Source organism: Ailuropoda melanoleuca, chromosome 6 (assembly GCF_002007445.2).
Source record: "Ailuropoda melanoleuca isolate Jingjing chromosome 6, ASM200744v2, whole genome shotgun sequence".
Taxonomy (NCBI): Eukaryota; Metazoa; Chordata; class Mammalia; order Carnivora; family Ursidae; genus Ailuropoda; species Ailuropoda melanoleuca.
In genome coordinates this window covers 55452975-55466429 of record NC_048223.1, presented here as the reverse complement: position 1 = coordinate 55466429, position 13455 = coordinate 55452975, and the positions used below count along the sequence as shown (strand labels likewise).

The 13455-nt window shown below is 37.6% G+C and overlaps 1 protein-coding gene across 1 annotated transcript in view; it reads left to right on the top strand.

Annotated features, from left to right (window-relative positions):
- Window positions 1-13455, top strand: part of RYR2 (ryanodine receptor 2) — a 445869-nt gene that overhangs the window by 363228 nt on the left and 69186 nt on the right. The window contains 3 exon segments of the mRNA XM_034663566.1: window positions 38-61; window positions 11231-11330; window positions 12934-13013. Coding sequence (XP_034519457.1) covers window positions 38-61; window positions 11231-11330; window positions 12934-13013 — 204 coding nt within the window.

The window sequence follows — 13455 nt, the reverse complement described above, 5'->3', positions numbered from 1 at the left end:
ATTGCTATTTTGCTTCTTGTCCTCATCCTTCCTTAAGGTCACAGGATCCCAACGCAGCAAGGTAAAACTATATATATGTGTGTATTTGTCCGGGTCTGAGTTTCAGTTTCTTGTGACATTTACCTTTGTTAGACCCAACATCTTGGATTCTTTTGTAATAAAAGGTCTTGCTATCTTTCTACAAGTTTGTAGCTCCCATGTAATTGGTCTCTTCAGTACCCCTTCCTTGACATGGGTTTATTCTTCTTGGAGTTTAAATGACTCATAATTTGAAATTTTATCCTACATGTGAACTCTGAGCTGCATGCTGTGCTCGGGTAAAAAAGGGCCAGCCCTTTAGCTGTTAACTTTTAGCTCGGGACCTTTCAGAACCTCATTCTGGCCTCATCCCCTCTTGATGCTTATTAAATACAAGTCTTGTTACTTGAAAAAAAGACATGATAAATGGCATCACTTGTGAGATTGGAAAGAAATCTGCTTTCCCATTGTGCTAGTAATATCTCCAGTTAGTAATTGGAGAGGATGTTCCACAATGTTAATGTTGATTTCAGCATTTCATTACAGGGAAGAGCTTGGTGCTTATTTCAATCTCTTAATATATTTTGAATAGCTAAATGCTTGGAACATTTGCTAAGAAAAAAACATTTTGATCTAGCATCACAAAATTTTTTCTTTGATAGGAATCCCATAAAACTTATATTTTATTTTCATGAGACTAATTCATAGGAAAATTGATCAGAACATCCCAGGGGAAAAAATATCCATCATGGCTTTAGTTAAAAAAAAAAATTGCTGTTAAAATGAATTTAGAATGTCATGAAGAATCTATTTAGAAGAAACAAATGATAATATTTTAACTCACTGTTACATTTAGAGGAATATATTACTCTTACACTATGATCCTTATAAATTTAAAAATTTGAATTCATACAGCTATCAGAGATAGCTCTAGTTGGATGGCTATAATAGTTAATGGCATATAATAGACATAACAATAATATATTCTGGGCTTAAATACTAGGTAATAATGAGTATGGTACTAAGTTGGTATTTATGCTTTTATCACTAATTATCTCAAATAGAATTCTTGTGGATTATTGAGGGTCAAAAACATGAAGGGACCTCCTAACAGCAACTGAAGATTTGATATCCTAGCACCAAAATTCATGCCTCAAGAGTGTTTGATATCTGTGGGATAAGAGTAGATAAGAAAGGTCAGGATCCGAAGGCATTGCTGGTTAAGAAAACCATCTTCCTCTGAAAGAGAAACGTGGTTTCAGGGGGCTCTAGAAGCAAATCCAGTTTTGTAAATAGGGTCAAATTTGGTGACATTAGTGAGGTTCCCAATTCAGAAAAGCAGTCTAGGAATGGCTAGTGGAATCTGCTTTTAGAGTCTAGGATTCAGGTCAGACTGAAGACAAGAAATCAGGTGAGGATATGGAGCCTGACCTGAGAGAACAAGCCACATGGCCTGGATTTAGGATGATGGGCAAGACATTCATCCAGTGGTGAAGGCTGGCAATTAATTGCAGGAAAGAGAATATACACCAGCAGGTGTAACTCTCCCCCCATGAAACATGATTTTAAACTTTCTTATAATCACTACTTACTCATAAACATAACACCATAGACAAGATCTGGGAATTTGTACTTCTTAACCAGATATTTTACTGAATTTCCATGTGATTTGGGACTATAACTTACCATGTATGCCTGATTTGTGTAGCATGCTACTTTCCACAAACTATGTCCTCTGTGAGTAAGGCATAGGAACTCTTACCAGGTTGAGAAACAGAGATGTGCTGGTGCTCACCTATGAAGATACTCTTGTCCAAGGTCGACTCTGTGATACCAGCAAAACCACTGAAAATTTGACCAGACAACTGGATTATTACTTTCTCTTTCTAAATTTAGTCACATGCCAGACTTTTTAGTTGAAGTGTCTGGTTGTTTAATATCTTTTAGAGATAGTCTCACACTGGAATTTTTCATCTAAGTTATAATAAATCTGAAAGGTTATCTGGCAGTTTGAAGAATTCTGAAAATTATGTTAAATAAATTTGGGAATAACATAAAGTGTGTGATAACTGAACTTCATTCCCATAACTGATTATTAATAGTTGCTGTACTTACTACTTGAATTCTTTATTCAATGTATTCGATGAAGATATGGAGAAGAAAGTAGGCATTTTTAAAAGGGGGCATTATAATTTCCATGAGGAATGAAACTAAGCTTAAGAAACATGAAACACAGAAAATGGGGACTAAAATGCTGAGTATTTGCCAGCTCTTTTCTTATTCCATCACATGTATGTTTTACTGATGGGCTTTCTGTTAAAACTTGCAAAGAGATTTAACTTGATGATTTAATTTCCTGCTTCATCAATAATATATGTAAATATTCTCTCCCTACAACTCTTTATTTAAAAACTGCCAATTTAGTTAAGTATATATAACTTTTTTAGATTTGAGACTACTTCAGTACTAAAACTACAGAGAAGGACTGTTAAATCTTTTTTTTTTTTTTAAAGATTTTATTATTTATTCGACAGAGATAGAGACAGCCAGCGAGAGAGGGAACACAAGCCAGGGGGAGTGGGAGAGGAAGAAGCAGGCTCATAGCAGAGGAGCCTGACGTGGGGCGATCCCATAACGCCGGGATCACGCCCTGAGCCGAAGGCAGACGCTTAACCGCTGTGCCACCCAGGCGCCCCAGGACTGTTAAATCTTATAAAGAGGCCGGGAGTAACTGAAAGGGAAGAAATATTTCAGCAGTGACTCAAAATGTTCATTACTAGTGTTGAGTGCTTTGTTTAGCTTTGAATTTTTATAAGCCAAAGCAAACAATAATAACAACAAATTCATAATGTTGCAAGTCAAATAACTTCATTTTTCTGAGCATCATGGGTTTTTCTCACCTAGATTAACAAAGAGATTTGGTACCAGAACAAACCACATTTTTAAAATACACACAAACGTTCCCCAGACAGTTGCTTCTTCTCTAATGCCATTCTCTAAAATCCAAGCGTGTGGCATTAGATGCTAGTTCAATGAAAGCATTTCTGTGGACTATTAAGGTACTATAATATAAATTTATTACTTAATGAAAACCAAAATTAATGACAGTGGAGCTTAAATAAGCCAGAGGAATGGAGCATTGACTTGCCTTTTAGACCATCTTTCTCAAATTTTAGGCAAGTTGCATCATCCTTTGGCAAATGCCCAATTTCTAATTCACAGGTGAATTCTCTGCTGAGTCCCTCAGGTCCTATTATTCTGTACTGTTGATTAAAGAGAATAGCTTGTGTCTTAAATACTAAATATGCCTATGGCAGAGTTGGCATTCTGTAATAAAAGACTTAGGAGACTAACACATTCTCTCCCACATGAGCCTCAGGCATAACTAAAATAACATCATACCTGCTAAAGTATTCAGACCAATACCAGCTCATACTCCAAAATATGCATCACTAAGTGTGGAAGAATCAATTTAGGCCCCTGTGTCTTAAGGTCTGTTGTTCTATAGCTCTCCCCAGTGATAAAATCACCTCTATCTGGCCCCTCCAGTGATCTGATTTTGAACAGAATTTCATTCCTTAGCAATCCTGCAGGAATGAATTGTCTGTAAGATGTACCCTCTCCAATAGCTATATGATTTGATCTTTGAATGGGTGTATTTAGTTCTGTTCGTGGGAACAAAGCAATTTAACTTAGAAGGGCTCCCTGAATCTTACCAAAGACAACATATATATATATATATATATATATATATATATATATATATATAATAAAAGATACAGCTATGGATATAGAACATTGAAACAATGATTCCTTTTATTAGGTAAACTTAATAGTTATTTAGTTTCTGCTACAGAAGCACTGTGGCATCCCAAATAGGGACTGGAGTGTTGAGTTGCTTGTTGTACTGTTGAATTGTAGAGGGGAAGGGAGAAGGAGTTTTGATGGCATGCTTTTTGGTGCAGCCTGCTAACTGCATTGTTATATACCGAAATTATCGGCCCAAAGTAATAACCTCATGTCTTAGCCCAGGTTCCTTAGAAAACAGAGCAAAGAGAATCCATGCTAACACTTTATTGGGGTTGAGGGCTGATAAAATCCCAGGGGAGTAAGAGTGAGGGGGAAAAGAGCAGATTATCTAAGGAAGGAGGGAGAACAAATACAAGGTAATGTGTTCTTGAGCTGTCCGTGGCTAGTCAACATAGTGGCAGGCGGCCCTAGAAAACCCATATATATGCATCACGGAACAGTGCCTCCTAGGGAAGATAGGAGGTGGGAACTGGTTCTGTCCCACCTCCTATCTTTTATTGGTCATAGGTCCTGTCTTTTATTGGTTCACAGTTCTGATGTTAAGCAGATTTTCCATGCACCCCCCAGGGAAGCCAAAGCCGGCTTGGGTCCAGCCTACCGAGTGTTAAGGCACTGCAGTCTCTGTGTATGGAGCTCCTTAGTGGGTGGTAGAGGTGGTAGGAGCCCCCTTTTATAACCACAGTAATGGTGTGGGCCATTTCTAGGGCCCACTCTGTCTGAGAAGCAAGGCACATTGCCAAGTCTTGGGGAGAAAGGGAGTATAGGGTGCAAAGGAGTACTGGTTCTGGCATGAGGAAAATTCCCAGAAAGCACAGTAGTCTTTATTGTGCATAGTAATTCATGCATATTGAGTGTGTGGACCTAAAGAGCAACTTGTATAGAAAATATATTTAAGCATATAGCTGTGCATTTTTGATACACACAATAGTTTGACATCATGTGCTATTATTTAAAAAATAATCCCAGTTGATAATAATCAATCCCATTATGCTTGACTGCATTGTATAGCAGAATCATTCAGAACACAGACATTTGAAGGAACCACCTGTGTTTGAATCCCAGCTCCACCATCTACCTGTGTGACTCAAGCCTCAGTTTTCCTGACTATAAAATGGGGCTAATTATAATCTCTATTTCATGGGATTGTGGTGAAGATTAAATTAGTTAATATATATAATACACTCTGAACACTGGCTATCACATAACAAGCTCTATAGGTATTTACTGTTATTATTACTCAAATCAATTTTACCTTCCTACTAAAATCAAACCCTTAGAAAAACTTCCACAGCGAACACAGCACTACACAGGACAGGAGACCTGGGATCTCATGCGGGTGCTGACCAGGTGACCTTGAGCAGGTCACATTTAAATTACTCTATGTCTCAGCATTTTCTTCTTTGAACTGAAAGCTTTGACCTAGATGTTCTCGGGGGTCATACCCACCTTTAAAAGTGTCTGATCCAGTGTTCGTGAGTAAGTTCTTTTCATTTTTCAGGGCAATTTCATAATGCTCCTAAATGCATGAATATTGATAGAAAAATGTATGTTTTCGGTATTTTTTTTCCTTCCAATCTTTTGTGAAGGAGTGAAAAAGAAAATAAACTTCATATTATTTAGACTAGTGATGTCACATAAAAATACTTTATAGACAATAACGTAGCTTCTGTACATATATATATCTCTCTACCTTTTCCTGCTCTAGTGTTTAAGGTATCGCACAGTCATACATCATAGAGTTAGATATAGAAGGAGAAGGTGTCGAGGGATGAAAGGAGTTCAGGGACACCAAGTGGAGCCTTCCAAGAATGAGGTTAGTCCAGAAACCGATGCCTTGGACTCTTGCTAATTAGTGGGAGTTTGTCAGCACTACGGATCCCAAGCTTTCTGGGCGTGAACACCAAGTCACAGAAATTTCCCAGTTTACTCTATCAATGAAATAAATGCAGTCTTCTTGTTTGGGAGAAACAAAAATTCCCGAGGATCTCTGTGAGGGGACAACATGTCATATAATCTGCACCAATTCAATAGAGGTAATAATTTGAGAATTTATGCAATGCAGTCCAGATGTCCAGGTGACATGTGAGGATGGCTGAGCATAGGGCAGGTACCAGGAGTCTCGAAGAATGGAAGACTGTGTGTCCTTAAGACAGTCTCCAGAAAATCTCTCTTTCAGCTGAAAGGGTAACATTTGGCAGGGAGTTGGTGACGTATCAAGTATTTACAGATTTCCCAAAGCTGTTTCTCAAGGGTCGATCTGGGGTAGGACCAGTAACCACGTGTGAAAACTTAGAATTACAAACAGTAAAACAGCTAGAACTGAGTGAACTCAAACTCCAAATAATGACTTGTCCTGATCTGCTCTCTGATAAAATTTATTCTAACTCCTCTTTTTCCTGCAAATTATTCCAGCATTCTGGCACCTTCATGGTCCAACCATACCTTCGTATTAGAGAGGTCATCAACCACCTTATTGTTCTTGTTCTCTCTTCTGTCAGTCTGTATGCTAGTAGAACTACATAGCATTTTCTTCCTGTATTCAAGGCAGTATTCGGTACTTTTAAAGCTTAAACAAACAAATAGGTAAATGAAGGCTGTTCTCAATCAATTTTGTGCTCAGAACAAATCCCATTCCCTGTAATGATAATTCAGTATAACTTTGCTAATTTGATACCTTCTGATTTTAGAGTTGTTCATTTTTTCCCTCCTACTTTATAGCTTGTTTGTGAAGCTTTTGGTGATGTAGTATAAATTTTGTCAGCAGGACCCTGAAATAGAAAATTGTTTCAACGCAGCTAGGTTTTATTGTTTCAGCATAGTGCTAATTAGTCTAAATATGCTGGATCCAAGGGAACAAGATTTTCACAATGCGTGGATGTATAAATGGTGAAGTAAGCCATAGTCCCACTAGACAGCACGTCCAAGCTTCAGAGCCTCCAGCACATTAACTGAACTACATTCTTCTGCTTAAGCATTTTTGTCCTCTCTGATTGTCTATTAGTAAAACTTTGGCATTTAAACCAAGTTGACTTTGGATAAAAACATATTTATTTTCTTTCTTTCTTTTTCTTTCTTTCTTTTTTTCTTTCTTTTGTTAAAGAGAGAGCTTTAGAAACTATGCCCATCCTATTGAAAAATAGAGCTCTGGGAGATTATTATACCATTCAGTATTCAGCAACAAAGACAATGGGTAATACAGGTACAGACAATAAATTAAATGAGCTAAAACCCCACAATTTGAGAATTATTATTTGCATGTGTATAATTCTTGACCTCTTTGACCGTGTACCAAAAACAAACTAGATGTTTCACATTCCACTAGCTTTGTAGCTCTTCCGATAACAAGGTAACATTTGTAGTTTCATATTAATTGTACATACTACATGATATCACATTATTTAGTTCTGTTATTCATTCATCACATTTTCTTGAACACCTATTATGTGCAGAGAACTTTACTGGATATGTAGTATATGTACACTTGTGTTGTGGTTAAAACAAGCAAACAAAACCTTTGGAGACCCTGTCGTTATGGAGACTTGCAAGAAACTCCATATACATTTAATTTTTTAAAAATTAAATTTAAAATTTGTAAATTTGAGGAACCATCCATTTTTAAACAAAGTTATAATCTGAAGTGTTTTCCTAGCACTGTAAGTCCATTCTTTTTGAATGTGGCCAACCCTACAGTGTCAGAAACTAGAAGACTGAACAAAATTAATTGAAACGGACAATGTGACTCTTACTTATATTTTTGTTTTCCCTTATATTTTTGTTTTCCCTTAGTCTGAGTTGGCTTCTTTGTGTTGTAAATCAAATTATTATTACCATTTCACTGCCATTCGCTTTTGTCTTTGTAGTTATCCTCTTGAATCTCCTATATTTCCATCTTTTTTTTTTCTTATACTGTTGAGATTCAACATTACTTTGTAGGTTATGATTACATTTAAGATGCCAGATCAGAATATTAAAGTTGATTTATTGTGAAATTATGGGAAATGTTTTTAAAAAGAGTTCAGCTGCTGGAGATTTCTGTTCTCTTACAGTTAGCTTCCACATGCAGCTGAGGAGAAAAACATTATGAAAACCTTTTCAGCAGTTGCTGAAAGCTTGGAAACGCAAAGAAAAAAAGCCAGCCCAGTGGGCTCCTGTGGTGTTAGGCACAGACTGGGCTGGGATGCACAAACCTCCCCGAATGCCCACATCACTGAGGAGGGCCCATCAGAAACAGGGGACACGTTTGCTGTCAAAAGGCTTCTCTGGTTTAAAATATCGTTCATCTCCATTGTAGGGATAAACTATTTTCTCCATCGAGAAGAGAGGGGCAGTTGTAATTTATTATTTTTTTTATTTCAGTATTTTTTTTCCCCATGTAAGACAAATTGCTGAAGAACTGAATGGATTTTTTTTTTCCTTCAGGCCTTCTACTCCCCTCCCCCATCAAATGCTAAAAGTGAGGCAGGCTGGGAAAAAAATGGAAGAATAGTAGCAATTTTTTTACCGACTCAGTCATACTAAAAGCAGTCATGATGTAGAATTCTTCCCACTCAATGTCTGCAGTTTGATCATGAGTTTGATTTATCACCACCATTGACCTTGAAAAGACTCATAACAATCTTATTAGGAAAACAGCAGAGAATTCCTGGTTGCTCTTGGCAATCAGAACTTTTTGCCTACGGGAAAATTGAAATTGTGGAGCTCCTCCCCCACCCCAACTTTTTTTTTTTTTTGTAACTTTTGTAACTTTAGAATCATTGAAAGACAGAACTTCAAGTAGAAGGTATGTTTATTTAAGACCCTTAGGCGGTTTAGGCTGAATCTGGGATGGGGCAGGAAACTTACTTTTAAAAGATGCTTTAAATAGGTTTTTTCAAGGTGCTGTTTCCCGGAGTAAAATACTTTAAAAATATCTATCTTCAGTTTTCTTAGTAAAGCTAATCTGCAGTAAATTTGAAATTAAAGAACTTTCTTTCTTTCCACATAATCCATCATTTTATTGTCTGAAAACTTTCTGGTTTAGCTTTCAAGGTTTTATTTTATTACACTGTGATAAAATCTCCAATGGTGAGATTGAATTACATGCCCAGAAGCACTTCTCACAGGACAAAGTACCAGAAAGAAACAATATTAAATATCTTCTGAAGAGAAAGCTTCCCATTCAGTATGACAGAGAAAAAATTCAACCGAGAGGTCCACTGGATCCCTCTTTATGAAGTATGGGTTTCCTGCTTCTAAATCACTGTATCTTTTTTAGCTCAATATTTTTTTCAGATGAATCTCATCATCTCCCCTGAAGTATTTATTATTATTGAAATTTAGGTGCTGTGTGAGAAAAATGAGGGTGACCTTTGCCCAGGGAGTTTATTCTTTTAAAGAAGGCAATTCCATATCCTATCTCTTGATCCTCCTGACATGATTTCAGTTACCGAAGAGGATAGTGGGATCTAGAATGTACTGTGCATGTCGTTCTGGCAGATCTTTGAGCTGGTCCACCTACTTTGGGAGCACAAATGGCAAAGGGTTTGGGGCTTTTGTTTTTGTTTTTTTTCCCTCAAGAATATGTGGCATGCCACCATGTTTCATCTCTGGGTTTCCTGATGACATATCTTCATATGTTCTATTGGGTCAATCGAAGAATCAGTCTTTCTAACTCCCTTGTCTCTTTCGTTGATGGAAACGATAGGGCAGTGCCTTAGCCAATCATTTGTTATCGCTGTCTTCCTGGAAATGTCTTCCACAAAAGGAATCGGTCACGCTGGGAAGCAGAAGTGCAAAGCTCGTACCTAGCTCTGGCAATGGGAGGGAAGTGAAAGATTGTTGGGTCTAAAAGGAGGGATCAAATGTTGCTGACCAATTTTAAACCACACCTGAAGAGCAGGCGAAAGGGTCGTCTTTCCTTTTTTCTGAACCTGTGTTGTACGGACAATATGGTTTTGTGTGTCTGTGTGGTTTTGTTTCCGTTTTGTTCTTGACTTTGCAGGAAGAGGTTTAAACATGAAGGCCAACCTTGTAGACGTTAGCATGGCTACAGATGAAGCAAAGCTGCCTTTTTGTTTTGTTTTCTTTTCTCTGCTTCCATTTAGACCTATCACATAATTTAAGAGAAAAAAATAAAACTTTAACCGCAGGAGCTCTAACTATAGTGTGAAAAAAAACCCTGATCAATTTTGTTTTCGCAGCACGATATTATCAAAGATTTAAGAAACAAATTTGCCAGCCTCGGCGAGAACTCTCTGGTAACAGCATAAATGTCTGTGTTGGTTGCTTTTGATTTGAAGGTTTCTTTTTTCATTTGTTTGAGCCCATTTCTTTTCGCCCCCTCCTTTTAGTTTACTTTCTTTTTCATATTCTGTAACTAGCAAGCCTTCATTTTTTAAACCTCTTCCATCTTCCTGTGTCTATTCTCCGTACTCTGGATGGAACGTTTACGGCAGCAAAGCTGTCCCTCGCTACTGCTGCAGCTCTTCCTGCTCTTAGGTCATATATGTTTTGGCCGTTGTGTTTATGGACATGATACTAATTGACCGTTTCATGTCCCATTGACTAAGCTTCTCTACCACGCCATTTGATGGACGCGCTGTCCTAGGGCTCTATGCAACTTTCATTTTGCAACTTATACTGCTTAGTTCCGTCTCAATTCTCCAGCGAACGGGATAGCTCAAGTGAATGATCCTACCAGTCTTGAACTTGCTGTGCCTTTATATTTTATTTCTATTTTCTTCTGTATGTTTTCAGTGGTAGTTTAAGTGGAAAAAGAACAAACCCCAGCCATTTGCACTGGCAGCACCATGCAGTATCGTTTGTCACCACCAGAGAATACAAAATATAAAGGCACATTGCTTCTTTTATTCTTGGGGGGGGGGTGACTGGGGAGATCTGTATCATAAGTCCGCTCCTTCGTTGAAGCCTCCCTTTTTATTCATATCAGCTTTCAATTTCGCTTAAACTCCAACACGTCTCAGTTAATGTTTTTCTGTCATTTAGTGATAACTTGCAACTCGAACCATTTGCTGAGCAGTATCAAGTTATGGCCATGGCATGGGAGATGATTGAAAACGTAACAAACTGATGCACAAATGTATCATTCAGAAAGTGCAAGTTTCAATGACGAAGTACAGTAACTTCGAAACTGTGATACAGGCTTTGGACTAATCAAACAATTACAATTGAGAAAATCCATCTTGATAAGCCAGTACCAAAAGTATATCAAGAAAAATATAAAGGGCAAAACCAAGAGTTGAATATTGTTAACATCTGTTGAATAACATTGTTGGTGTTGAAATGGTCCATAATGTTGTCATAGAGCCCATACATGAAGAGATGACTAAAAATATGGTTTATAGTAAGAAAGCTGCTATGCTTAATGACAGCAACAACATAAATGGTTGGGATTTGTGTTCAGGAGAAAGAAATGGAAAAGCAAAAGCTTCTCTACCAGCAAGCCAGGCTGCACGACCGCGGGGCTGCTGAGATGGTGCTGCAGACCATCAGCGCCAGCAAAGGTGAGGGTCGCCGCTCTCCGCGGACGTCTTTACTCCATGGGAGCACCCTTCTTTACGTTCTACTGATAGAGTTAGTCCTGAATTTCTTGTTCATCACTAGGTCAGGTGACTTCGGAAATACAGGCTCTCATTAACCCAGTCCAACGTTGGGGTTTTTTCAGAGTCTTATTAGGAGGTTTATTTATGTTCATTAAGTTTTGGAAATTACATCGTGACCCAAGCCTAACACACCATATAAATCAGGGATGGGCAAACGTTTTCGGTGAGAGGCCAGATGGTAAACCTTTTTGGCTTTGCTGGCCATGGGTCTCTGTCACAACCCTTCGACTCTGCCTTAGTAGCAGGGAAGCAGCTAGAGGCAATATGTAACCAAACTGTGTGGCTGAGTTCCAATAAAACTAGTTACAAAAAACATGTGACACGCTGGACTTGACCCTTTAGTCCATAGTTTGCTAACCCTTGATGTAAAAGTTTAGACTTTTTAGATGGCCCTTCTTAACAATTACAATACTTTTGTATTTTTCAATGCCAGCCAAGCTAATTTTCTTACATTAGTAATATCTCCTTTGTGAAAACATTTTTACTATAATCTGGATAATGGAGTGGGGAAATAACAGCTATACATTCTGTTATGAAGCACCTCTTTCCCAGTTTTCTAAGATATTTCTATCTCTATTATTGTTTCTATTTCTATTTTTTCTGTATTCTATTTCTAAGATAAGTAGAGGTGAATAATGTAAAAAATATACTCGATAGACACCTGGTTGGATTTAAAATTTTGTCGTTACTGGGGCGCCTCGCTAGCTCAGTCAGAAGAGCATGCAACTCGATCTCAGGGTCATGAGTTTGAGCCCCATGTTAGGTGTAGAGATTACTGAAAAAAAATAAATAAACTTAAAATTTTGTCATTATTATTTGAATGACTTAAAATTGTGACCAGTCATCCTGATAAAGCAATACTATAAACAGAGTAAGATAAAAGTGCTGAAACGAAAATGGTAAAAGTTGTTTAAACAGAATATTGAAGGGAGAGGGAGAGAAATTTTCCTTAAAAGCCTTAGGTAGCTCTTATTCATTTCGAGTATTATTTTAATGTACATATTAGTTTTGAATCTTTATAGTTTTAGGTGTCTATTTCAAAATCAATTGTTTCTTTTTTTTCTTAAATTTTTTGGTAAAGATTTTCTTACAGAGTGTGCGTGCAAGCAAAAGGGAGGGGCAGAGGGAGAGAACGAATCTCAAGCAGACTCTGTACTGAGCACGGAACCTGAGCTCACAACCCTGAGATCAGGACCTGAGCTGAAATCAAGAGTTGGATGCTTAACCAACTGAACCACCCAGGCGCCCCCTGTTTTTGTTTTTTTTTTAATGTCCTCATACAGTTTCAATTCCTGGATACATTACACAGAATTTTGTAAAAACATTGATGGCAGAATATGCATTATTACTCTTTTAATGTTTTTTGGTACATAAGTCAGTCTGCCTTGCATCATTATGCAGATTTGTAGGGGAGTGATAATTTTAAAAGTGTACATTTTGAAACAGCAACGGTTAATGTAGTAGGTGAAGTGATATAAGGAATGCTATTTTTTATATTTTTCAGGTGATACTGGACCAATGGTAGCTGCGACTTTGAAACTTGGAATTGCTATCTTAAATGGTGGGAACTCCACAGTACAGCAGGTAATGTCTTTAAGCCATCCCCATAATGTGCCATCCCCATAACGTGCCCTTCAAACAGACCATATTGTCATCCCACTGAACTGTTTTAGTCATCCCAGAAGAACTATTAGTTGTAAAAATTTTTCATTTTCTGTGTAAAAAATGCCTTAATTTGATGGCCATCTCATCCCAGGATGCAAACATCTAGGTCGTACCCTGCCATGTGCATCACTAACGCTCTTGAGAAGTCTGAAGTCCTATCAGATGGTATCATCATGTGGAGTTTGCATTTCATGTGAATAAGTCAGCATGAAATGGTTTGTTTTAATAGTAGAAAAAAGTGAATATTCTTACCTCGGGAGCCTAGCTTGGCAACACGTTTTATAGTGTTATACCATCTGTTTCATACTTGTCTATATTGGCTTCTGTGTGAGAAAGAACAGTTTATGAACATGGAACTAAT